At 51.1% G+C, this 23,882-nt stretch overlaps 11 protein-coding genes across 11 annotated transcripts; 6 read left to right on the top strand and 5 right to left on the bottom strand.

Annotated features, from left to right (window-relative positions):
• Window positions 1-603: 603 nt before the first annotated feature.
• Window positions 604-1,430, bottom strand: lcl2. Its single transcript, XM_026766515.1, has 2 exons — window positions 1,182-1,430; window positions 604-1,129 (listed from the first exon to the last, which is right to left on the bottom strand). Exons 1-2 carry the CDS (start codon window positions 1,363-1,365, stop codon window positions 936-938), a joined length of 378 nt encoding a protein of 125 aa, XP_026625675.1. The 5' UTR covers window positions 1,366-1,430; the 3' UTR covers window positions 604-935.
• Window positions 1,431-1,557: 127 nt separating this feature from the next.
• Window positions 1,558-2,625, top strand: BDQ94DRAFT_39277 (mitochondrial 54S ribosomal protein bL27m). Its single transcript, XM_026775653.1, has one exon. It carries the CDS (start codon window positions 1,616-1,618, stop codon window positions 2,465-2,467), a length of 852 nt encoding a protein of 283 aa, XP_026625674.1. The 5' UTR covers window positions 1,558-1,615; the 3' UTR covers window positions 2,468-2,625.
• A 180-nt stretch (window positions 2,626-2,805) lies between these two features.
• On the bottom strand, window positions 2,806-9,192 carry BDQ94DRAFT_179099 (chromatin-binding protein RAD9; the record flags this gene model as incomplete). The annotated part of the gene is made up of 9 exons (XM_026773289.1): window positions 2,806-3,515; window positions 3,549-3,878; window positions 3,909-4,011; window positions 4,045-4,122; window positions 4,153-4,340; window positions 4,374-7,083; window positions 7,176-7,229; window positions 7,765-8,328; window positions 8,440-9,192. The coding sequence occupies 9 exons, from the start codon at window positions 9,190-9,192 to the stop codon at window positions 2,806-2,808; spliced, it is 5,490 nt and encodes a 1,829-aa protein (XP_026625673.1).
• A 661-nt stretch (window positions 9,193-9,853) lies between these two features.
• BDQ94DRAFT_144761 (H/ACA ribonucleoprotein complex subunit NOP10) lies at window positions 9,854-10,548 on the top strand. The gene is made up of 5 exons (XM_026766514.1): window positions 9,854-9,935; window positions 9,995-10,008; window positions 10,067-10,181; window positions 10,255-10,307; window positions 10,366-10,548. The coding sequence occupies exons 2-5, from the start codon at window positions 9,996-9,998 to the stop codon at window positions 10,386-10,388; spliced, it is 204 nt and encodes a 67-aa protein (XP_026625672.1). The 5' UTR covers window positions 9,854-9,935; window position 9,995; the 3' UTR covers window positions 10,389-10,548.
• Window positions 10,549-10,714: 166 nt separating this feature from the next.
• Window positions 10,715-12,069, bottom strand: BDQ94DRAFT_170876 (rRNA-binding endoribonuclease; the record flags this gene model as incomplete). The annotated part of the gene is made up of 2 exons (XM_026771593.1): window positions 10,715-11,227; window positions 11,281-12,069. 2 exons carry the CDS (start codon window positions 12,067-12,069, stop codon window positions 10,715-10,717), a joined length of 1,302 nt encoding a protein of 433 aa, XP_026625671.1.
• Window positions 12,070-14,657: 2,588 nt separating this feature from the next.
• Window positions 14,658-15,338, top strand: BDQ94DRAFT_144759 (uncharacterized protein). Its single transcript, XM_026766513.1, has one exon. The coding sequence runs from the start codon at window positions 14,693-14,695 to the stop codon at window positions 14,909-14,911; it is 219 nt and encodes a 72-aa protein (XP_026625670.1). The 5' UTR covers window positions 14,658-14,692; the 3' UTR covers window positions 14,912-15,338.
• Window positions 15,339-17,176, top strand: BDQ94DRAFT_144758 (uncharacterized protein). The gene is made up of 5 exons (XM_026766512.1): window positions 15,339-15,764; window positions 15,824-15,928; window positions 15,990-16,363; window positions 16,423-16,490; window positions 16,545-17,176. The coding sequence occupies exons 1-5, from the start codon at window positions 15,564-15,566 to the stop codon at window positions 16,961-16,963; spliced, it is 1,167 nt and encodes a 388-aa protein (XP_026625669.1). The 5' UTR covers window positions 15,339-15,563; the 3' UTR covers window positions 16,964-17,176.
• A 908-nt stretch (window positions 17,177-18,084) lies between these two features.
• On the top strand, window positions 18,085-20,417 carry BDQ94DRAFT_179097 (Zn(II)2Cys6 transcription factor; the record flags this gene model as incomplete). The annotated part of the gene is made up of 5 exons (XM_026773288.1): window positions 18,085-18,242; window positions 18,294-19,092; window positions 19,141-19,302; window positions 19,347-19,816; window positions 19,886-20,417. The coding sequence occupies 5 exons, from the start codon at window positions 18,085-18,087 to the stop codon at window positions 20,289-20,291; spliced, it is 1,995 nt and encodes a 664-aa protein (XP_026625668.1). The 3' UTR covers window positions 20,292-20,417.
• Window positions 20,085-22,288, bottom strand: BDQ94DRAFT_144757 (MmgE/PrpD family protein). Its single transcript, XM_026766511.1, has 2 exons — window positions 21,850-22,288; window positions 20,085-21,752 (listed from the first exon to the last, which is right to left on the bottom strand). The coding sequence occupies exons 1-2, from the start codon at window positions 22,237-22,239 to the stop codon at window positions 20,520-20,522; spliced, it is 1,623 nt and encodes a 540-aa protein (XP_026625667.1). The 5' UTR covers window positions 22,240-22,288; the 3' UTR covers window positions 20,085-20,519.
• Window position 22,289: 1 nt separating this feature from the next.
• On the top strand, window positions 22,290-23,037 carry BDQ94DRAFT_144756 (uncharacterized protein; the record flags this gene model as incomplete). The annotated part of the gene is made up of 1 exon (XM_026766510.1): window positions 22,290-23,037. A coding segment is annotated over exon 1 (278 nt), but the record flags the coding sequence as incomplete, so codon positions are not given.
• Window positions 23,038-23,148: 111 nt separating this feature from the next.
• Window positions 23,149-23,846, bottom strand: BDQ94DRAFT_144755 (uncharacterized protein). Its single transcript, XM_026766509.1, has one exon. The coding sequence runs from the start codon at window positions 23,836-23,838 to the stop codon at window positions 23,254-23,256; it is 585 nt and encodes a 194-aa protein (XP_026625665.1). The 5' UTR covers window positions 23,839-23,846; the 3' UTR covers window positions 23,149-23,253.
• Between the last annotated feature and the right edge of the window lie 36 nt (window positions 23,847-23,882).

Here is a 23,882-nt window from a genome sequence, read left to right as displayed (position 1 = left end):
GAAGAGAAAGAATGGAAGATTCCCGCGATGACGAAGTTGCGGGAGCGGGCGGAGTTAACGGCGATAAGACGCTGATCATCCATCCGCTGCCCTTTTTGCCTTCATCCACCCCGCGAACTGATTGCGAGATAACTCAGAGTATTTATTTTCCAGTACTTTCTAGTCTGTGTTGTGAATATCTACAAACGGACGTATACGAAGCTCCAGTATATAGGAACAATCTCCAACAGGCTCGGTTTTAATACTGGATATCTGGACTCGATTGATACTAAATAGTATATTTAGTTAACGGGTTCTGCCCTTGAAGTGCTCTGCTCCAGCTGATCATATAATGATTCAAGTACTACTTCATATGACCATAATTAATGATGTTCCGCATGTAACAGCAGTTCCAGTATCGAGGGACACTCTTATTCAGACAGATGACTGTAGTCAATTGGAAAAACTGACCTCTCTCATGTCGTTCCAGATTGTCTTTTCCAGCTCTGCCTACGTGGACTACTAACCTACTACACAGCTGTGCTGATAGTCTGCCTAAGAGGGCTGATTCGATACAGCCGCTTACAACACTCAGTACTGATGAGATCTACATTGAAATGCATATTGGTTGTTAATAAATGACGCCGTAAAGTAAGCACAGACGCCTAAAATGTACGTATTAGGTGCGGTTTGGTGTCTCTGATCAACGGTCCGAGGAAAAGGTGATATCCCAAGCAGCTGTCTATGCAACAATCCAAGAGCCTTTCGACAGTAACATAGCGATAATGCTGCAAGAGTCACTCAGCCAGGACGCAGATCAACGCGCAGGCCTCAGAAGTGACATCCTGAGCAGTGGAATCCATAAGACATATTCAGAACCAATATGCGCAAACACCAACACCAATAACCCCCAATTCAGCTGAAAAGCGACATATAACCACTTTCAGACAACTCAATCACAAAAGACCCTTGCGCGCCAGCTCAATCTTCCGCGCCGCCTCACCCTCCTTGTATCCTCCCTTTGACACACATACGGCACTTCCTTCTCCAAGCTCAACCTTTTCTTCGACATCGGGATGCGGACACGGGCAATGATGCGGGAAATGGACGCATGCGAGCGTGCCAGGGCAGAGGTATTTATCGCAATGGGCTGTACGGATTAGCGCTGCACGCATACCTCAATCGAAATATACAGTACTTACCCGAATCCCATTGACTCTGATACCGCGAGCTATCACTTGGAACATTCTGCGCCGCCTGCTGACGACCCTGGTGACCACCACCGCCGCCGCCGCCTCCAAACATATGCTCAAAGAACTGGAACTGGGCGTGAGCCACGGAGGCAAGTAGAAGAAGGGCTCCGAGGAGCCGAATCCAGGAGAACATTGCGAATGGTGCTTAAACAAACAAGCGAGCAATATATCCAAATCAAAAAGCGGAGCAAATCAAATCATCGATAAAAGCAAGCAGAGAAGTATATAGTTGTAGATAAGTTACCGGCCATCTGGCCGCATCCGGCACGTGACCTTACCCGCCAAGTCCATCTCCGATCCGCGAAAAAAAGCAGCCCCGGAATAGAGCGAGCCATCTCCCTCTCCAGTTCAATCCCATTGAACCTCATTCCCCAACCCACACAATGTTCCAACCTCGTCTTCTAGCGCCCCTCCGGGCTCTAGAAAGGGGACTCACCAGAACCCCCACCGCCGCTACCACCAGCATCCGCAACACCTCCTCGCTCCTCCGCAACACCTCCTCCATCCTCTCCGCAACCAGCATAACACAAACCAAGCTCACCCCGCTAGCATCCCCAACATTACACCAATTCCTCCAAGTCCGACACGCCTCCCACGCCTCTCAAGGTACCGCGAACCGTCACTCCCGCGATCCGGCTGGCAAGCGTCTCGGCGCGAAACGCACAGCAGGCGAATACGTCGTGCCGGGATGCATCATCTTCCGGCAACGAGGCACGAAATGGTTCCCTGGCGAGAACTGCGCCATGGGCCGCGACCATACCATCTACGCTGCTGAGGCTGGGTATGTACGGTACTACCTGGACCCTGAGCGCCATCCGGATCGGAAGTACATTGGAGTTGTGTTTGAGAAGGAGGGCAAGTTGCCGACACCGAAGAATGCGCCTACTAGGCGGAAGTTGAACCGTGTGGCGGTTCGGTTTGAGCCTGAGGAGGAGTTGGCCGCCAAGCAGGGCGATTTGGTGGCTAAAATTGGAGAGGAAGGGACGCAGGTTGGCAGTGCTACTAAGGTTGAGGCTGCTCAGGCTGCGGTTCAGTTGCGTCCGGGTTATATGTACCGTGAGGCTAACTGGAGTATTGGTCGGGCTGCGGAGAAGGCTGGTATTACGGCCAAGCCGTATAACCGCAAGAACCGTTGGTTGGCATGGAGAAAGAGGACGGCTAAGGCTGAACGGATGGCACAGATGAAGAGCTTGAAGAACAAGAAGAAAGGCGCTAAGAAGAAGGGTGGAAAATAGATGATGTGATGGAGATTATATCAGAGAGAGTTGACTGCGTGTGTGTGATATATTAGTTCTGGTTCTAGGGTTTCTTTTGTGTCTGTCTACCTATATGTATGTATGTATTATAAGACGTTTGAATAGGCTGCAATTACTACTCCTTTTCTTTTTATTTAGAAACAATAACTGAGGTTTTAACAGAGTAGCAGACTCCAGGGTATATTGCTATCAGTATCAGTCTCGCAAACACACTGATTGATCAAAGCAGCAAGCATGAAAAACAAGCAGATACTCCAGACCCCATACATTCATCATAGATGATCGTCGAAGATGTTAATCCCACTAGATCCAATTTATTACTGGTCAAACAACTTTCCCAAGATCAAGCTTTGACAGAGAAACTCATTGCCGACAATCTTGACATTACTGTTCACTCCTAGCTCATTGCTGTCAACGGATTCCATCAGCTTCGACCGCTTACGCTTCCGCGAACCGGCGGTCGACGATGAACTTCCTAGTGCCATGGCTTTGGCGGAGGACGCTCGATCATCATCATCGACATAGATCCAGTTCCAGCTGGTGCAATCCGTCTGCGTCGCACTCAGGATCGCACGCGCAGACTTGAGATCAGGCACGCGCTCAATACGAGAAGCACCCAACGCATATGTCAAGAAGAGGTACGCCTTGCGTTTCTCCTCGTCTGCTCGCCCACTGCGTCCCGTGACAAGAAGAACTGACTGTCCGTTGAGGAGATTTGGCCGTCCGGCAATGGTCTCGGACAGTCGGGCCTCTGTGGCAGGGTATGGGGTTAAGAATCTGGACTTGGTTGCGCCGTTAAGGTAGGTGGACTCCCCAGCTGGAAGGAGGTATATTTCCCAATCGAGGATTTGTCCTCGGGAAACGCAGTCCTCGATCCAGCGGTCTGAGAGACAGGGGAGATTGAGAGCCAGAGCTTGCATGTACTTCGACCGACGGGAATGTTTATCGGCTATTAGACAGGCGAAGCCCACGTCTGCGGCACCACTGGTCAGCCGGAGATGGCCGTTTTGGGTACTAGGGACTGGAGCTGAAGACTTGGTAGGTGTAGCAACTGGTGCACTGGGAGGGAGTTCGAATAACTCGTTGAACCCGTCCTCTAGAATCCGGCCGTCGTTCTCCATTATCATCCTTGTGATACGCGATTTGGCCTCGTTGTTGTCTCCATATGATACCGCAAATACCATACCAGCAAATAGACCAGTGGAAAAACGGAAGCTGCGCGAGAGTCGAGCACCAGGGGACATGGGCGTGGAGTGCCTGTCGGCTGGCGTTTGGGGTCCGTTCTGGGAAAAAGAAGGTTCGGAATCATAGCTGAATGCCCGGTCTTTCAATTGATTCCAAAGGATGGTATCTAGGTAGATTCGGGATATAGGAACAGTAATCCTGTTCTCTGTGACTGCTAGCCCTAGGCCAGGGAGACTCTTGCGCTGCTTCGGTGTCAGGATAACGGAGGAATATCCATACACATCGGTCATAGGAATCAGTCCGTTCGCAGCTCCCTGTTCGATATCACTCAAACTGAGCTTGTCGGCGAACCCAGAGATAATATGTGTCACCTTGGGAACATCACGCATATCCACCTTCACACCATCACCGATACGCAGCTCAAGTCGTTTCACCGCTCCAGTAGGAATCTCAAGCGGTGCACTATCTTCGAATTTGACCAGGTACCGCGACTGCGATGTGCCAAATGGCTTGCCAAAGCACGTTGCAGGATAGTACGCGCGCTTTGGACCACTCCAAGGGGCAAGAACTTGGTTGACCGCGATAGGTACGTTATCGTGACCGACTGAAGGCTGAGCTGGATATTGAACTCGAGGTGGAGATTCCGTGACTGGATCCTTCTCAGGTGCTGTCTCTGTTGGCTGGGGCCCCACTGGCTCACTGGATGGCTCAGGCATTGAACTGGCCGCCTGGTCCTCGTGTATGGCAGGCAGATCTTCTTGGATGGGAACATGCTGTTCGACCTCAGTAGGTACCTGTTTCACCGGATGAGAGCGAGCTAGAATCCGAGACCTCTCTTTACGAGAGAGGTGATACTGTGTAGAGTCATCCATATCCCATATGCTTTCCGCTCTTCTAGAGGGTTTTGCCCGTCTCCGATAGGCTGGCATTGGCTTGGTAGCCGGCTCAGCCGGCTTTTCCGGCTCCGTCTCAGTGATAGGTGGCATATTCTTCTCTGGAGGAGGCACGACATGAGTAGGCGCGCGAGGTGTGACAGGGAAAACTGGGTCGGAAGCGTAAATACTCTGTCCAACATTACCGCGGCGCTTCTTCCTTGGCTGAATAGGAGACATTGCAACCGCAGACCGGAACTCCCGGTCATCGGCGGACAGAATATTAATGTCGAGGTTGAAGGAGCCAGCACCCATTTGTGGTGAAGCATCAGCTGCGATTTCCGTCAGTGCCCTGCGTTGTCTGCCACTTGGGCTGGAGAGAATCTTCGAATTATGGAACGAAGAAGGTTTCATAGGCGACGAGCTGTCTGAAACCATCGGCTGAGAACGAGACCCTCGTTCGTGCGCATCCATGTACACCGGTGGCAAGTCATCATCTTCCTGATCGGCTGCATCGGTTGTATTATGGTCGTTCGGCCATCTTTGGTGACCAAGGCGGCTGGGACTCGTTTCGGGAATGCTTGTCATTGGTACAATTTCTGCAAAAGCCCTGGGAGCAACGGGAGTCTCGGCGACGCGCGAGGGCATCGATGAGGACTTCTCGGGACGATCAAACGTAGATGGTGCATCGCCTGTATCCGCAACCCCCTGCACAGCTGAGTTGCTTGACTCAATCATGTTACGCTCTTGCGCCAACGAGGCCCGTGGAGTCTGGGAGGGAGATGGGCTGCCCAGCTCTGATCCTGTCCTGCTTACGGAGTGAGCGCGGCCTAGCTCGAGCGATCGTCGGCTGGTCTGGGACGCTGAAGGGGGAGAAGAACGTATACGGACTTGCTTTGTGGGCGATGGAGTTGCTCTGTCTACATTAGACAAAGGCTCCATATGAGCCTGAGAGCCGGATTGATGTATGCGCTGCGCGGTCCATTGCTCCTCTGTGCCGTCATTACCAGGATCTCTCCGACCAGCGGAGCGCTGAGAGTCCTTAATGACTGAGACCTGTGAGGAGTAGCCTTCATGCAATTGCTCATCCTGTACAAAACTTCCAACGCGCGAAAGCGACCTTTCTCGCTCGTTTACCGCTTCCCCATTGGTTGGACATGGACTTTCATGCAAGGCAAGAGCTTGCGATAGGCGATCATGCGCACTCGCAGCAGCAGCACTGGTTGTGGAAAGGTCGTGGCAATTTTCTTTATCCTCCTCAGCTGAACCATCGAGCTCGTAAGGCCGTGGCGTGGGCTGTTCCAAGTCATCCTCTTGCTCTTGTTCCGTTTCTTCTTCGCTGAGCGCCCCATGCTGCAGCCCGGTAGACCCCTGCTCTCTCACCTCCTCGACTTCTCCAGAAGACCCATCAGTCAGATCTGGCCCTTCCGGCACTTCAGATACGGGATTTATGATCATGTTCGCTTGATTACCACGCCGACTAGATGGCCTCGCAGGTGCTGTGAGCTCCACAAGCTGAGCATCAGCCTCGTGGTCAAACATCTTCCGGCGCCTCATCCGCTCAACAAAACTAGGCTCCTTATCAAATTCCCCGTCGCTTTGGTCCGAGTACACATGGTTTGCAGAACGTGTCATTCTTTCATGCAATGCCTTATCCCGGTTGGCTTGGGATTCCTGCATGCTGATGTAGTTCCATTTGTTGGCGGACGTGTCCCGTGGAAAGGTTGCGGCGAAATTATTGTAAGGTGAGGAGAGCGTTGTCGCGACCGGATGGCTCTGGATGGGTATATTAGGAGAAGGTCGGTCTGACACGAGGTCGGAATGTTGACCGTTCACTAGAGGAGACGATGGTGCCTGAGTTGCCCTGAATACCTGACTTAATGCCAATATCCCACCGCTTGACCCGATGTCTGCCGCGAGGGGATTCCGCGAAGCAGTGGGAGACACAGTGGCGAGACCTTCAGAATGGGCACGCTTCACTGCCGTCATAGGAGTCTTTGTCAAGAACCGCTGCGACTCTGGAAAAAGATTCGGCTGATGCAGCATGGGCGAAGATTCTCCTAGCTTAGAGCTACTCTGATCCTCAAGGTCCTCGTTGGCAGCATCAGTATGGAGAGGATCGTAGCCAGATAGCAAGTCAAGATGACCGCTATCGCCCTCATGAAGGGTCATAAGCGTTGCCTGATCACCCAAATTGCTCTCCTGAGCGTTGCCCGCAGCTTCCTGGTTCTTCCTTATTATTTCATCGTAAACCGACTGGGAGACGACCTGCGTGTCCGAAGGGACGGCATCGACTGAAGGCATTTTCGTAGACGGAGGCACTGGGGCCGTAGAAGGGTTTGTGGAGTTGGCTTTGAATGCTGCGTTCGTGTTCATCGAAGTTGTGGCATTATGTGATCGCGAGGATGACTGTGAAGGCGACGACGGCGTCGGGGATATTCGAGCCTTCTCGTGAGCGGGAGAGGAAAACGGCGACTTTTTATGGGCTTCCGGGTGACAGTTGTGATTTGCAACTGTCCCCAAGCCATGAAATTGGAGCTGCGAAGTTGCAGATTCCTGATGGATAGCAGACGAATGATGTTAGCGAATGCAGATCAGAAACTCCGCCACCGGGAGAGGCCGTCACTCACAAGCCCCAACGCGACGCGTTGCAGCTTCGCGATGTCGATGCTATCCTCCTGCGTCTCCATGATCCCTCTTAAACTGCGGTCCCAGTTACACAGCACAAGTGATGGCTCATTGCCGAGGTGCCTGGCGCCCCGAACCCACGCAAACTTCACCAGTCGGCTGTTCCTCGACTGCTCTCGTGCTTTTCTCCAAAGGGACAGAATACCGCAAAATCAAAACGCGAAACGCGTCACTCACGTGATATGTCAATATTACCGCTCCAGGTTTAGCTTCACCAAATTGATAAGCCTGGAAAGACCATCTACCATCCATCTATAGAACAAGAGGATGAACAGTACTATATAAGGAGCGCAGGAGTAGATTAACGTTGCATTCCTTAATTCGGAATTTCACGATCAGCAATGCCAACCATTGTGTTCGTGAGAGCAGGGTTACATATGGTTACAATGAGTGAAGTGCTTTACGTCTTGCCAAAAGAAAACCCAAACGCTCGAACAACACGCTGCATATAGTACAGAGAAACCAGATGATGTACCCATTTCAGTCCCGAGTCCGATTGGGGACCCATCTTCGAATAACCATCTCCCGGACTTGATAACGAGCCAACATCGCACCAATATCCTCTTCCGAGGGAGTGTCAAGCTCGTAGGACGTTGGCGGAGGCACTTCCACATAGCATACTACCAAGCTCTTCTTCACCTGGGCCTGGACTCGATTGACACAATGCAGCCACCACCAACTGCGCGCCATCTTCTCCTCACACTGGGCCTTGCGCTCGGCCGTTTCAGACCAGTAGCCATGACCATAGGACGGGACAACCACGACAGCAAACTCAGCATGTGAGAAGACCGGCCCACGGTTGTAGAGGATATAGTCCACACCGAACTTCACTCCGGAGCGCACAACCCACCCCAAAGACCGGAAATGGTGGTACACAACATAGGATATTATAAATGGGTCGTCCGGCGTGGGATCCGCTGACGGAGCTCCAGGAGGGAAGTAAGAGTGTTGACATAATAATGGCAACAGGGAAGATGTAGGAATCTCGGATGTGCGAGTATCATCGCGCACACGCAAGACTCCCAGCCCATATGCAAGGAAGAAGGCCTCTTCGTTAGATAATTGAAGGTGCTCTTCATTACTTAATTCTGGCTCCTCATTCGCCTTACCTCCGTCCGTATTTCTATCTGCAGACATTTCTGGCAAGCTCAAGATGGCCGAATCAGAAGCGAACTCCTTGGCTTGAACAACCGGAGAAAACCGCACAGTTTTGCTGCCACTAGGTGACCGCTTTCCGGCGGAGTTAGGGGTGCGTGTATTGCCGTCTTGTGATACTGGACGTTGTGACTCAAGGAGCTTGGCTTCCCTGGCTTCCCGTGCTTTTCTCAGGGAGAACTTCTCCGTAATTGGTACTGTGCCTTCAGAGACACCATTCGGAGTGGGTGAGAGGGATGACTGTTCGCTTGGCGTCGCGGTGCCTTCCCTAGCAGCCGCCTCGGCCTTAAGTCTTTCCTCAATGGCAAGCTTTTCCATCCTCGCGCGTTCCAGTTTCAACTCGCGACGTTCCGTCCGCCGCTGTCGTGTGACCTCTTCGCTAGTCATCCCCCCAAGTAATCCTCGTCTCTTCTTCTCACGCTCAAGCCAGCTCGGCTCACTTCGACTCAGGGTTCCCTTACCAAAGAAACCCATCTCCCAGAGGGCTTTTATAGCCTTAGGGTCTGTGACATGAACCGAGGATGTGGCAGAGTCAAAGTAGGCGGAGTAGACTTCCTGATGAGGGGGAGAAATAAAGTACGTCAGGTAGGACAGCAGCACACTGACGAGCGAGAGAGGGTTATGGGGGATGAGAGGAGGGAGAGGATGCACCTCGACCGGGAAGGGGAAGCGATGGATGTGTCGGTAATTGGGCCTTGGAGGCCGCGAACGACGAGCTGGGGAGGCATTGTTTTTCTGAGAAGAGTCGGATTTGCCAGGAGCAGCAGTCTCCGAAGCAGGACTAGGAATTGTATTGGAAGCCATATTTAACAGTAAATCTTATAAGCTCAATTGGATAGATATTTTCGATTCTCTAACTACAGGGAAGAGTCAGCAAGAAACTCTTCAGTTACAAGCTGGAATGTAGCCGCCATCGCCAACCCCGACAGAAGTAATCAGAATCATTGTTGTGTTTCTCCTCAGATACCGTTGTAGTCAATACAAAGCCTTCATCGACAACAGCGAGAAATCAAAGTTGCCATTGCCTAAGCTTAGGTATGTGATCATCACCGGAGAAAACAATGAAAGCAAAAATCCTTCCAGCAAGACCGACAAGGCTGCTGGCTGAAGCTTACCCGAAATCCTGTGCAAGATCTGGGGTTGGTCAAGCCATTACACGAGAGGCAGCTTGTCCCTCGTGATGCGATGTAGTGTATCTTTATAAATACAAAGTATCAATTAGCGAAAAGATCCCAGAGTCATTATGCAAGACGGGAATGGATGCGCATTATCATCATCAACATCCTCAACATTCCCTCATCCTGCCTGAAGTGCGATGGGATGGTTTGCGGAAGGAAGAAAAAAGTGTTTGGAGCTCGCTTGGGCAGCCTTAAATGGGACCGCGCGTGACTAAGCTGGCCCTTGGCCCGTGCCCCGTTCGGTCCGCCAAAAATTTCCTGCGTATCGCCGAAGTTCAAGTGCAGCGGTTTGGCATCGATAAACGCACTCGTTCAACACCCAGCACCTTTATTTCGTCTTCCAGTCGCTTAACAAAACTAATCATTCAAGTGAGCCTATTTGCAGTCTACTCCAATGCTACTGACTCGTACTGACTGAAGTTCTCTAGGATGCATCTTATGTGTATGTTTCTCCGCACTCGGACTCCCCTCGATCAATCGGAACTAACGAATGCACAAAGACTCTCTGGGCCCCGATGGCAAGCGGGTTTACACCCTCAAGAAGGTTACCGAGGATGGTCGCGTTACCAAGAGTGCTCACCCCGCCCGTTTCTCTCCCGATGACAAGTACTCTCGGTAGGTTCTTTTCGCCGACGATCTCCAGGCACATTGGAGAGAGAGATTGTGGACTAACGATATTGCTATTTAGGCACCGTGTGACCCTCAAGAAGAGATACGGCCTGCTTATGACCCAGCAAGCCGGTATGAAACCCCGAGTGCGAGTCCCAATATAGTGGATATGGCTGACGGCAGACTACAGACAAGGAGGCTGCTAAGCTGTAAGCTGGTTGACGGAAAAACATGATTGAGATACAAAAGGTGCTTTGAATCATTAATGGCGAATGGTGTTATCTATGGTCTTTGGACGATGAGAAACTTTTGTTCGGTTTCTGTGCGGTGCCCATGGCCGGTATCTTAGTGTGCAAAATATACCATCCAAGAATTTGCTCTATATTCGTTACCTAGCATATGCTATGTGTATGCTTTATAAATCGTTGAACACGAACCGTTCATCATAATCCATCGCAGAAGTAGACCAAAGGTGCAGCCATAAACTTTTGAGCCAGACGCCAACCCAGACTGATGCAAAGAGACGAGAAGCCATGCCATTACCTCTTCCTCGAGTTGACATTTCTGCCAGCTCCCACACGAATTCGACCGTGATTGTTCCGCTCTCCGGTCAGGATGCTCGGGAGGTAGTCCTCATCCATGAGGTCGTGCTCCTTGCGCATTCTGCGGCTCTGCTCTGCGGTGGCTCGAACATACTCCTTCTGGTCTTCCGCCAGGATCAATTCCGTTCCCCAGCCACCCTTACCACCACCTCCCTTCCACTTTCCATTGGAGGTGCCGTGTACGGGCTTAGGGACACTGAAACGATTGCCGCGGTTGTTCCACTGCATGTTCTTTTTCAAGTGCATCTTGAACTGTCCATTCGCGTCTGTCGTGCAGGAGACACGAGTGAGCGTGTCCTTGCCGCAGCGAGGACAAAATTGCTTGTTCATGTCCTTGGTGGTGAAGAAACAGGCATGGCAGCGCTTGATGAAAGACTTCAGATGGCGGATTCGCTGCAGAGTGGAAGTGGAGAGCAAGTTCAAGTTCATCTGCAGCAGCACGTTTTGGCACTTTATTATAGTTAGTAAGGAACATGGACATTGAAGTAAGTTTCAAAGCATACCGCAAAATCGGTAGTCATGGTGGCAACCTGCATCACCTTGGGCTCTGGCGCCGCAGCTGCAGAGCTAGCCTCATCGCGGGCCTGTCGCTTTTTCAAGTTGGAGGGAGTGATCCAACCACCATCCGAATCATCGCCATCATCCTCCTCCTCTTGGGCATCGGCGTCCTGAGGAGTTGATTCCTCCGCCTCGACCTCTGCGGGGGCATTTTGCACTTCGGTCTCCTGTGTGCTGGTCTCCTTGTCTTCCAGGTTTGCGTTCTTCAGATCTTCTGCAACGGCATCCACCTCAGCAACCTCGTCCTTGTTCTCCTCCTTTTGAGTGGTCTCGCCCTCAGTCTCACCCTTGGCCTCTTCGGCTTTAGCCTCCTCTCCCTTCTCTTCGGCCTTCTCCTCCTTCACAGGAGGCTTCCCGTTCACCTGTTTCTGGCCCGGAACGCTTCTCAGTCTCCAGTCGCCACCATTGCGCTCGCATTCCACCTCGTATGCAAGCGCCAGTACCTCAATATCTGTTTTACTCAGGACAGCCCGATCACCAGTCTTGCGTGCAAATTCGCTCAAGACGCTGACGCTTTTCGGGGATGGTGTGCGCTGCTTCAAGAAGGGAAGGTATAGTGTCTCCACGCGCTGGCGGGCGTCAGGGTCACGGATTTCGCTCACGACGGAGGGGGTGATGAGGAGTTCTTCGCACTGTGCGAGCAGCGTGGATAGCGGCGGGGTATTCTTCAAGATGGGACCGGCGTCCAGGACGATGGTATGGACGGGCTTCGCAGGCGATGCCGAGTCCGTCATTTTGGCGGTAGATAATGATAATATCTCTGCGACCGTCTAGTGAACTTCCTAAATGGGGGACCAATGTAAGAGTAAGTATATTGATTGACTCTTGGGCCGCAATCGTTGGATGGAAATTCCTCGGATGGGATTTTCAACTGGTCTGTGCATCGTTCCTTATCTTAGCGCCCGCTTATCGAAACTCTTCGACTTTCACCAACACTCGCGCGACAACTGGCCAGTGCTGTTGTAAACAAGCCGGAAATCCTTTGTCTGATTCATCGTCCCGGAAGATTCAGAATATTCTGACAGATTCCCTCGAAAAGCCACTATCATGGTCTGTCTATCATTTGGACATCCGCATACAAAGTCTATGTATTTCAAATCACATGGCAGTGACAGGTCATTCCGATGCAGAAGACCCCCGTCCATAATCCATTAGAGCCATCCAAAGTACGAGGACTCAGAATGGTCAGCACACCAGTAGCCTCCCAAGACCACGATTTTCTCGGAAATCGAAAAAGTAACAATCGAGGGGATTGGCATCACCATGAGGATTCCAATAATTTCACATGGCACCATCAGGATGCCGAGCTCTCCGCGCGAAAATTGAGAGGAATGCGTGTTCTGTCCTTAGCAAAATAAACGATGGCGACTAGCATCAACCGACCAGGGCCACGGTGTGCCCACTTGCCAAAAGTACTTGCATACAATTGACTCATTCTTCGTCTCGACCTGCACACAGTCAGTTTGCGGACTCTGAATGGAGGTGCCTGGACGGAGTACTCCGTCTGACTGCAGAAGCGCGTACAGTACCCTGGACATGCGTCTATCTATCTTCACACTAATGCAGGTATCCATGGAATCAAAAGACTGATAGGCCGTTCGTCCGGTGGATTTCTGCTGACAGGTATCCCGTACAGCGGATGATTTCAGTCCGACTCAGAAACTACTGTATGTGACTGGGATCTATGGCTATCGTGCATGGCTCACAGATGTCAAAGTAACTAGCACTTCAAAATTTTGGGTTATTTTATCATGTTTGATTGGCTTTGGCAAAACGGTGGCGCGCAAATGCCAGCTGATACTTCAACTGGAAGACTCTTTCAGTCACCATCGCCGAGCGACACGAATTTTGAGTAGACACGCAAGAAGGACGAGAAAAAGAGAGAAGGAGACAGATAGAGAGAATGTGTGTGTCCACGTGTGGACTTTATCATCATCTTGTGGTCCATGCTTATGCTCTATTCGATGCATGGCAGAATTCCTAATAATGTTTATATATTGAAAATATCGCTGCGCTCGACCTGTCCAGACGCTCGCTGTCTGACCAGAAGGCAACCAGCTGCCTCGTCTCCATATCGTCAAGCTTAGGCGACAAATACTCCATATCCACGACGAGTTCATGATCACTGTTGACGCGAGTGGTCCAAGAAAACGTCTCGAGTAGTAGTATCGATGATTCTTTGACCGACTTGCCACGGGTATGATTCCCGAGATATATAATTGGGAGTGGATGAGTGCCACGATTGTGTTACCCAGCTCCTTTTGGCTGGTACGAGATCTTGACGCAGACTCCACTTCGGTCAATCCAAAGTGTAGGCGTGCTGATCAACCAATGGACATGGCTCTGCGTGGAACTATCAGTGCGGTGGCGGCGAGTGAGGGTCACCAGAGCCGAATGCGCAGCACCAGATGCTGCTTTCCTTCTTAAAAATGGACGCTATGGCCAAGCGACAATGCGACCGATAATCATCCAATTCTAAAGATCAATAGACAATAATTAAGTGAGCGGGCTCGATTTTCGTCTGCACTTGGCTGTTTTTGGCCAACCCGGAGGAAGGTCCCGGCGCGCCTAGTCGGATGTGATACATCGCCTTTCTTTTCCACGCCGGGTGTTTCAGTCAAATAATCGCACCAACATTAGCACCCTATCGATCAATCAGCATTGTTTGACAAAAGTGATGGTCTATCCGTCGAGTCTCCTCACGGGCTGTAGATAGAGACACGAATTTCCGCCTGTACGGTACTTTGGCCCCCCTGCATGTCCGTTATTCAATGTGGCTCTGTTTAAGGCCCCGGAGATCATGCCATGAAATTCCCAAAAAAGGAAATGACAGGTCGCATCGGCCAGCTGGCGCGCCCAAAAGTACTTTTGATAACGGATAATGCCTCCCCCTCACAAGTTGAAGTGCTTGTCCAGAAATGAATCAATCATTTCGAGGTTTATGATAGTGTTGATAGGGGAGAAAGTATGACAGTCCTCTGCATCCCTTGCTCTGCTCATCCCTGCCCCTGTGTAGGACCTGTGGCAGGACTAATTTTGATTGATCCCCTCCCTGTACAACATCACCAAGCAAGACCGTCTTGGGGAAAAACAGAGAGTCACCTGATGTCGACCAGGGGCACAGGCCATTACCAGGCACCATGGAAAGGACAGACTCGGAGATAATCGCTTCTTGCAGGTTACCTGGCCTCTGCGCCGTGGCATGGCTCAATGACAGCTCCGGCCCCAGTCCCAGGTCAAGGAGTCCTGGGCTCCACGATCTGCTGGCTGGGCAGACTGTCATCCAGCCCGTCAAGATTCGTCAGGTTGGAGACAGACAGCTCTACGCACAATGTACTCCGTACGCACGCCGGTCGCATGCAAGTGCCTCCGCAGACGCATAGAACAATCCATGTATGCATCCAACCAGAGGAGAGTTTTGGATACACCGTCGATCCACCGTCTCTCCACTTCTGTCTTCGACAGACCAGACTGGACGGTATCTTTTTCGATGGCCGCGGATGCAGTCAATGGCTGATCATCATCGACAGTATCCATAACCCTAGAGACACCACAGGGCTGGAACTTGTCGCTTAGGCCCCTGCTATGCATGGAGACGTCTCCAGTCACTCTCCGCGAAACTTACGCACAACAGCTGTAAGAAAAGTAGAAAAAGTAAACCGCGCGAGGCACCAAATGTACCTTTTTGTTGCCTTTACCCATCTATCAACCTGAGTTTGTCCCAGGACCACATTGTGGCTGCTCTCTATCATTTGCTTATTTGTCTCCTCCCTTGCTTGCTTTTCCTACCCTCCCTTTCTGCACCACACTAATTGGACCCAGCTCCTGTCCTAGGGTCGGTCCGTGAATCCGGAGCAGCAATTAGACATGACTGAGGATCTTCACGGGCTTGGGTACCATTGGTCTATTCGCATCCTTCTAGTCAGACAGAACCGTTACTGGGTCTGCTCAAGCGCAAAACGTTTATATCCCCATTCTTTCCCCCTTCCCCTGCGAGTGTCCCCCTCACAGTGACACGCGGAAAAAGTGCTCCTTTCGCTCATTGGGGGGTCAGTCAGACCCCAGGTTTTATATGAGTAACGTTGCTGGTCTCTGTACACAGAGGCCCGTGTACTCGTGAACCCTCGGCCGCATTGTACCCTTGTTCAGCCCATCTTGTCTCTAGAGCCCCGACAGACTAAGCCTTGTCCACGACTGCTCCCACGGAACGAGCGTTTTGAAAGCGACCATGATGGACTCCCACAACCATTTCGCCCGGACGGACGATGGTGCGCACGGGTCATACATGTCACCCCGGGGGGGTCGAGCGTTAGCCGTCAGTGTTGTCTTTACCAGTTTAGCAACATGTTGTGTTGCCGCTCGTATTTACACGCGCACCAAGTTGATGCATCGCATGGAGCCAAACGATTGGATGATAATGCTATCCTTGGTAGGTGCATGAATCCTCGACGGAAAGGTAGCAGGTTGCTGACTATTAGGATTGGCAAGACGTTGTCCTATGTCTTTATGGGCCTATTTGTTGTGGAGGCCATGAATGGGATGGGCATGCATGAGGCACACATCCCATCATCAGTCCTGTTAAAGCAGATGAAGGTAAGTCAGTACTTCTATACAGTATGCACTGCTTTTCATTAACATAAGTGTGATCGATCAGGCATTCTGGCTTACCATTCCGTTCTACAATGCTGCATTGCTGCTTGCCAAAGCGTCAATATTAATGCAGTATTTTCGCGTGTTCCCAACCCGGCGCATGCGGCGTATTTCTTGGATCATGATCGGTGTGCTTGCTACCTACGGGTCTTGGGCGGTTCTCAGTGCTTTCCTCAACTGTATCCCCGTCGCCAAATTCTGGAACCCCACTCTCCCGGGATACTGTCTGAGCATGGAGGGACTGTGGTTCTCGAATGCGTCTATGCACATCGCAACCGATATTGTGATTCTATTGATACCAATCCCGGCTTTGTCGGGGCTTGAATTGCCGCAGAGGCAGAAAATGGCCTTGATTTCAATCTTCGCTCTGGGTGGATTGTGAGTGTCCCAGTACCCACGCGCTGTTGGCGATGAAATCTTACTAACGCTATATCCAGTGTCTGCGTCACTAGTGTTTGCCGGTTGGTTTCCCTGAAGAAGATCTCCGATTCTAGCGACCCTACCTGTAAGTCGTCCCTTTATGGGCATCACGCGGCGTGTGGCTAAACAGAATGCTTAGATGACAATGTCGGTGCTGCATCCTGGTCTGCAATCGAATGCAACACGGGGATAATCTGTGCTTGCCTGCCTACCCTCCGGCCTCTCATTTCGCGACTCCTTCCACACTTCCTCTCGACTCTAAGTGGTGGGGGCCATGCTTACGGCTACGCACATGCGCCTTCGTCGCAAAGCCAACCGCCAACGTTCTGGAACGGCACCGGCACGGTGACGACTACGATTACCACGCACATGGACGATCTGGAGTACGCTCATTGCACGGGAGATTCGGACAGATATCTGACACTTGTTCCGGGACATGAATTTGGCGGCAAAGGGAAGATTATGGTGCGAGAGACCAACAATAACTCGGCCGGTCTCCGCGATTCGGTGACAGGGAAGGATGTGCGATCAGACATTGCATCGCCATCATCATCGTGAACAGCGTACCATAAGCAATCGACCAGGCCAATAGGAGTCGCAATATGTTGATGCCATGATTACTGCTCATATAATATAGGACCTATTGTTACCATTTCGTTCTTTAAGCGTGTGTTTCCTTTCTGTCTATACCTCTACCGATGTATCTACTGGCTGTTGCCTTGTTCGACTAAGTTATATATATACTATATTATCCATTGTTTTAGCTTTCGGGTATTCCTTCAAGATAAGGCCGCCTGGAATATGGCAGCTAGCCCTAATCGGCAAGCAATCCCCAGTCGGTCCTCCACTAACTGCGAAGCGCCGCAGCGGCCTGAGAGTTATGACCCACTCAAATGATGAGCGATGCCGCCATCTTCGGGCCTCGGGAACTATCAATGAGACTGATGATCCGTATTGATGATATTGATGATCTAACAGGGGGGTAAGTCGTAGAGCATGCAGCGGCGACTTGCCTGCAGATGACCTTTCTCTCGCATTTCCGCAAATCAGCACCCCGGCACAACACTATAAAAGAGCAATTCAACAAGCTGGAGGCCTCGCAACAGAACCAAAGACGGCTATCAATTTATCCCGGCTTTCTCATACCGGTGTCTCGGCAAGATCCTTATTCATGATCTGAGGTAAGATTATAGTCCGTCGGCCCGTAGCATGGACCACCAGGTCTGGCCTATTGCCGGCTTCAGGCCTTCGCTACTAAGCTAACGACCGGTAGATACTATGCCTGTCTTGTTAGGGATAAGAATTTCTGACGCTCTAATTGTGCCATTGATTCTGTGTATAATGCACAGACGGTTAGGCCTGATGCTGAACCGGTAGGATCTCAAGATTGAGTGCTCCTTTAGGCTAGATCGTCGTCCTTCCTATGGACAACATGGTAGTTGCATTCTTGGCAGTTGCATTCTTGGCAGTTGTATTGTGTTTGATGACATCGAAATCAAGAATGAAGAGCAAATGGGGCTCTGAATGTATAATGGATCCTCTATATCGATTATACGGGGCGAGGCTCTTCCCTCACCTGATCCCTTTTGTCCTTCTTTGCTAGAGAACAAAATCTTGCCCACATCGTACATTTCGCTTTTCTCGGTAGACGACACTGAAACACGAACACTAAAATTCATATGAACATGGGATCCTCAGATCCTGAGCATGCTTGTAGCGAATGTCGGATTCGCAAGGTTCGATGCGACAGGAAATCGCCCTTGTGCTCTAGCTGTCTCAAGTCAGGATTGGTTTGCCAATACACCAAGGGGAAGCGGATTGATCATACCAAGAAACTGTCTGCCTCTCATCTCAAGACGTCTGATTATTGCAACTGACCCTTTTGCAGGGTAAATGATGTTCAATCACTCGCAACCCGCTTACAACGATTTGAGGAAGCCCTTGTCCGATTCTCATCTAGCGTACAAGCCTCCACCTCGCCTCTCAGCAGTGTCTCGACCACCTCTTACAGCCCCAACACTCGGCGACCAAGTGTCGAGGATTCATGGAGCAGCTCGAATACCTCTGAGGGAAGCCAGGCGGGCGGTCTATCAGATCAGTCGATTGTGGAGTCTCTGGGGAGTCATGGATATGAGCAATTGAGCTGGATATATGGTGAAGCCCAAGCTGCCGGTGACCAGTTTGTCTTGTCATTGTCACCATTGAACAGTCCTGAGCCGTCAGTTGAAGGCCCCTTCATTTCTACATCGGTGCTGCAAGCTCAGATTGCCGATGTGAGTGCGCTATTTCAACGACTGGCCACGGACAGCCCTTTACTGTTGGATTTTACTCAAGTCAGTGACCAGTCACCCTGTCTTCCACCACGAGCCCTTATGGAAGCCTTCATCGATACATACTTCACCGAGATCAGCCCGTTGCTTCCGATATACGATCGACAGAGCGTTCTGACAGCGATGAAAATTCAGTATGAAACGCTGGATGCTCCCGATCCAGCCTGGATCGTATCATTCAACAGCATTCTCCTCCAGGCATTGGAAGGAAAGTGCACCGCAGCGAAGAAGACGGGCGCAATGCCCCTGGAAGCAAGTCTCATCGTCCACCTTTTGCAGAATATCCGGCGATGCTTCAGCAACTTTCAAAAGCTACTAGAACCGCGTATGGCAAATGTGCAAGCCCTTCTGAGCCTGGTATGACAGACTTGCACTTTTCTGAGCCCGATCCTAACATTGATCCAGGCTTTGGTTGCTCTCAAGTACTTCTACTTTACAGTGTTCGAGACCGCCTTTACCCATGCCTGTGAGCTCGCCAAGTCAATGGGACTACACCGGAGCATGGGCAATGCCGCGAACCTATGCGCGGAGGGTCAGAATCTGTTTTGGTGTCTCTTCATTGTAGATGTGAGTTCGTCATCGCCATTGTCGTTCTTCACTGATTGGACAAGAACCACGCTTCCACCATAACTGGCACGTCCTGTCTCTTGCCATCCTATGACATTGGTCTCCCATTCCCCACAGGTTCCGGCATTCTGCTCAATGACCAATTCGGCGCGCGCATCTCACTCGCTCGAATTCAAGGGGAAATCTCTCGCAGACTTTACGCCAGCATGCCGCGCCTGAGCTGGAAACGCCTAAGGCGGCGTGCCTATAAGCTTGTCCGACGCCTCAACGATTGGACCACCCAGCACAGTCACATTCTCTACCCTCCAGCCAGCACCACCACCACCGCACAGCAGGCCATTGAACTGCGATATGCCCTCTGTATCTGCCATGTGCTAGTGCAGCGCTGCATACCTGCTTCAGAGAGTCGCCAAGCTCGACTTGAGCACGCTCGCACGGGGCTACAGCTTCTTCAGGAACTATGTGAGAGCTACCATCCGGGCGACAGCATTTCCGGCTTCGCTATGTTTGAAAGGTGAATTGCATTGTGGCCCATGTTACCTCCACCTTTTGACGTTCAGAGAGCTAATTCGGGTTTTGGCAGTATTCTCCTACGTTACCCCCTTGTCCTCTTTCTCGAGGTTTACATCCATCTCCTCAGCCCGGAGTCTCATGACAATCCAGCTGCCGTGACCTCCGACGTCAATGCCCTTGTTTTTTTCGCCACACGCGCGGAGTGTCTTGCTGCCAACGCTTATAGAGGCTCTCATGCCGATACTATCCGCTCTGTATCTCAGCTTTGTAGTCAGGTTGCTACTTCGCTTCTGCAGCACGAGCGAAGTCTTCTAGCACAAACACCAGCACCGCATCATTCCGAACCAAGCCGTGAGCTGGGGCCATTGACAGGGAATAGCCATTCCATAGGTCATGGCGACGCATGTTTCTGGGATACTGACCTCGAGGTGATGATGGATGGCTATGGTAGCTACCAGAGATATAATGATGTATGATGCTCAAACGTATTTATTATCGTATGCCAGCTGTGATCTGGATAGTCTTCAACAGACTCATCAATAGGAGATAAACAACCATCCTGCACTCTTCGCTTTCCTGTACACAGATTAGAATGACTACTAGTTGGCAAAATGATTCTGACCATGTTGAATGACTTGCTAGTTACTTAATATAGCATCCCACCACAACCAACGCCATACAAAACAAACAAGAGAACTAATTCACTACTGCAACGGATTGACCACATTCACACTCAGCAACTCAATCAACTCGTTCACATCCTGCAACTCCTCCATCCCCAGCACAGCTCGTTCAATCTTCTCCTGCCTCTCCACCCCAATCAACCCTCCTGTCAACCGACGAAACTTCTCCAAGATCTCCTCATTCGAAATCCGTTCGTCCACCCCCTTCGGCTTCAACAACGAATGCTGAACCTGACTACCATCCGCAAACGTGATCGAAATCAACGCACCGCACCCAATATTCGGCTGATCCAACTCCGTCGTATGCACACAACTCGTCTTCCCGATCAACTCCCAAACCTCATCCCGATCCAGCTTCCCCGACGAAAATTGCTCCAACAACACCTGTCCATCCACCAACTGTGACGCCGCCACAAACGCCGTATTCATCTGCGCCCCCGTCGGCGTCAACGGCCTCGTCTCCGGCGCCCATCCACAGTGATGAAACACCGCATCACTCAATTGAATCCGAATCTCCTTGATCTCTCCCAACTTCTCCCGTCCAAGTCGTTCCGGATACATCTCCTGCATCTCCGCCAGACACTCAATCGTGCCATGAATCCCTCCACAGCACGCATGCAACTTCAACCGAATCCATTCCGCCGTATGCCAAAACGTCCCCAAATCCTTCGCCACCTCCTCTGGCTTCGAACTAGGCGTATGCTTCGACCCTAGTCCAAACATTGCCAGAAAACCTCCATACGGCCGCTCAAACACCTTCTTGATCCCTTCGTATCCTCCCCACGCTAACATCGTTCCCAACAGTCCATTCCGCGCCGCGAACCCGTGATGCATCCGCTTCACCATCCCGTCGTACTGCGCCGCCATGAGCCCGCATGCCTGCGTCGCTGCTACTCCGATCGCATCTTCGATTTGTCCCGCCGACAAACCGAGGAGTTTCGCGGAACTACCTGCAGCCGCTGGTGCACCAAAAACAGAACCGCAGTGCCATCCCTTCGCGAGCATCTCGGTGCCGTGCAGCGCCATGCCGACGCGGGGACCAATCTCGAACCCCACCACCGAGGCAAGAAGAAGTGTTCGTCCGTCGATGATGCGCGGGGTGGTCGGATGGTCCCGCGCACTGACGGTTGCCGCGAAGAGAGGAGGGATGACCACGGCTTGGGAGTGCAAAGGCGCCACGCTGTGGTAGTCGTCTACTTCGCAGGCTTGGATCCAGGAGCCGTTGAGGGTTGCGGCGGCGATGGCACCGAGGCGCTGCCAAATCTATTAGTACCTTTACAATCCTAACTCTATCCATTCATCCATGTAATAGCATGAATGAAAAGATTATATAGGTAGGAGGGAGAATTACCTCTTCATAGCCAATGACCACATGCTTCCCCCTCTCCTCGAAGGCAGTCATCGCGTCAAATGCTTTCTGCGACCATGGGACGCGCGCACCGACGAGGGCACAGGCAATGCCATCGAGGAAGAGGTATTTAGCGCGGGTGCGGACAGAATCTGGGATGTCGTCCAGCTGGAGGGAGGCGATCCAGGTGCAGAGTTGGCTGGTTACGCCGTTGGAGGAGTTGTATGCTTTCATTTCTTTCGAAACTTCTTCTTCTTCTTCTTTTTCTTGAAGTTGAAGATCTTTTTCTTTACTTTTGGGATCGCCTACCCCGTTGAGGGTAGTAGTGATAGTATTGGAAGAAATAGGGGAAGTAGCAGAAGCTGCCTCAGATTTGGCGGTGATGGTGACCATATTGAATGCAGTATAAGTTCTTTCAGTATAGGCTTAATGAATAGAAAATACCAGGTGATAAAAGAGACTATCTCCTAGAATCATGACACCCTATTTATAACCCCCCAAAGACACACAGAGAAACGTCATCCAAATAACAGGAGACAGACAATCAAGCAAGCAAGCAAGCAACACGGACAATCTCGGTGTCCGCCTGCCCTACTACCACTACCACTACTTGTTCTCCTATTCTACCTCATAACACCAACTACAACCAGGTATCCTGAGCAAGCCCCTCAATTAATAACCAGACGATCAAATGATTGGTCCCGGCAATCCTGGAAGGAAGCTAGTTGGACGCCTAGGAAGTAGTCTAATGCTCCTCCAGTCGGATAAGAGGAGGAGTTCGGGGCATTACCACCGTAGTCAACTCAGTGTTAGGCTGGGCCGACGGGTTCCGAGAGCCGATTTTGGTGTTAGTCTGTTATTTGTTTTTGCCTTTTGGCTCAGGGGTCTGGTGATGCTGTCCTGTGTTCATGTGATGGGGGGGAAATATATACTTTTTTTCTTTCTTGAAATATTGGTTGATGTCATTAGTTGAGAGTGGTGTTGTCCATAGTATACATCACTAGGTATACTTTCTGTTAGTGGTGTGGGATGGAGAGTAAGCAGTAAGCAATAAGCAGTAAGCAGGCCGGGTAAACGGCGCTATGCTATAGAGAAGAGGACATATAGGTGGGGGGTTCTGAGTGCTTACGCTTGGGCCTTATCTGTTTCAGAGTATATTGGTGGACTATTATAGTTAGCAGTGAGACAGTCGGACACGCGGAATGACGTATGACATAAGGGAGGCAATCAATTGCCGTCTTGGGGAAACAATCCTATTTCACTTGATTCCTGTTGGTCGTATCGTCTATATTCTAGAATCAACTTCCTTACTTCTGCTCGTATTTAGACTTCGATCCGTTACATAATCTGCTCATTCTACTGTCACCAAATTCAACCCTATGTTATCACCAATTAACCACCATGAACTCAACCATACATCTTCAACCAAGTAAACGGCGTCTCAGGCATCATATTCGCAGCCACCAACTCTCTCCTCAAATTATGCACACACAGCACCTCACCACCCGACATCGACTCCGAGTTCTCCAAAACCGCCCACCACGATCTAAACATCGGCTTGAACATCTCCACCTCAAAGAACTCCCCTAGTAAACCGACTATATACTTCCACATGTACATAATCTCATCCCGCCAAGACCACCCATGTCCCCTGATTTCCCAATCGCGGGCCGTGAGAAGCATCATCGCTTCGACATACCGCACCGGCATGGGTATCTTAACCGGGTACAGCGTATCAGGAAACCGGCCCCAATACTGCCAGTCCTCCTGGGGAGGGAGGCGATGGTCACTAGCCAGAATGAAATCCGTATCATTTGCAGACAGTTCTCCCAGTGAGAGCTCGGGCAGGTCCCAGAAGAGATCTTGCTTCTCGTATAGACAGAGGTCGGTATGAAATCCTGTGTATGGCTCTCCGCAGAACCTGCCGTTTAGGTGGAATGAGTGGTAGGGGATGAAGGGGGTTTCGTTGGCCGAACAGGTCGTTTGTCCCATGAGGGGAGAGGGACAGAGAAGATGCTTGTAGTAGATGGGTTGGT

The sequence above is a fragment of the Aspergillus welwitschiae genome (assembly GCF_003344945.1).
Source record: "Aspergillus welwitschiae strain CBS 139.54b unplaced genomic scaffold BDQ94scaffold_18, whole genome shotgun sequence".
Lineage (NCBI taxonomy): Eukaryota > Fungi > Ascomycota > Eurotiomycetes > Eurotiales > Aspergillaceae > Aspergillus > Aspergillus welwitschiae.
This window is presented reverse-complemented; position numbering and strand designations above follow the sequence as displayed.

What these genes read in the sequence shown, in the direction of transcription:
- BDQ94DRAFT_144759 (XM_026766513.1), top strand. Translation starts at nt 14,693, where the DNA reads ATGCAAGTGCCTCCGCAGACGCATAGAACAATCCATGTATGCATCCAA.
- BDQ94DRAFT_39277 (XM_026775653.1), top strand. Translation starts at nt 1,616, where the DNA reads ATGTTCCAACCTCGTCTTCTAGCGCCCCTCCGGGCTCTAGAAAGGGGA.
- BDQ94DRAFT_144761 (XM_026766514.1), top strand. An exon ending in CCCGATGACAAGTACTCTCG is followed by an intron (nt 10,182 to 10,254) that starts GTAGGTTCTTTT and finishes ATTGCTATTTAG; the next exon opens with GCACCGTGTGACCCTCAAGA. An exon ending in GCTTATGACCCAGCAAGCCG is followed by an intron (nt 10,308 to 10,365) that starts GTATGAAACCCC and finishes GGCAGACTACAG; the next exon opens with ACAAGGAGGCTGCTAAGCTG.
- BDQ94DRAFT_144755 (XM_026766509.1), bottom strand. Translation starts at nt 23,838, where the DNA reads ATGGGACAAACGACCTGTTCGGCCAACGAAACCCCCTTCATCCCCTAC.
- lcl2 (XM_026766515.1), bottom strand. Translation starts at nt 1,365, where the DNA reads ATGTTCTCCTGGATTCGGCTCCTCGGAGCCCTTCTTCTACTTGCCTCC. An exon ending in TCAGAGTCAATGGGATTCGG is followed by an intron (nt 1,130 to 1,181) that starts GTAAGTACTGTA and finishes TAATCCGTACAG; the next exon opens with CCCATTGCGATAAATACCTC.
- BDQ94DRAFT_144758 (XM_026766512.1), top strand. Translation starts at nt 15,564, where the DNA reads ATGATGGACTCCCACAACCATTTCGCCCGGACGGACGATGGTGCGCAC. An exon ending in ATCTTCGCTCTGGGTGGATT is followed by an intron (nt 16,364 to 16,422) that starts GTGAGTGTCCCA and finishes CGCTATATCCAG; the next exon opens with TGTCTGCGTCACTAGTGTTT. An exon ending in CGATTCTAGCGACCCTACCT is followed by an intron (nt 16,491 to 16,544) that starts GTAAGTCGTCCC and finishes CAGAATGCTTAG; the next exon opens with ATGACAATGTCGGTGCTGCA.
- BDQ94DRAFT_144757 (XM_026766511.1), bottom strand. Translation starts at nt 22,239, where the DNA reads ATGGTCACCATCACCGCCAAATCTGAGGCAGCTTCTGCTACTTCCCCT. An exon ending in TGGTCATTGGCTATGAAGAG is followed by an intron (nt 21,753 to 21,849) that starts GTAATTCTCCCT and finishes TAGATTTGGCAG; the next exon opens with CGCCTCGGTGCCATCGCCGC.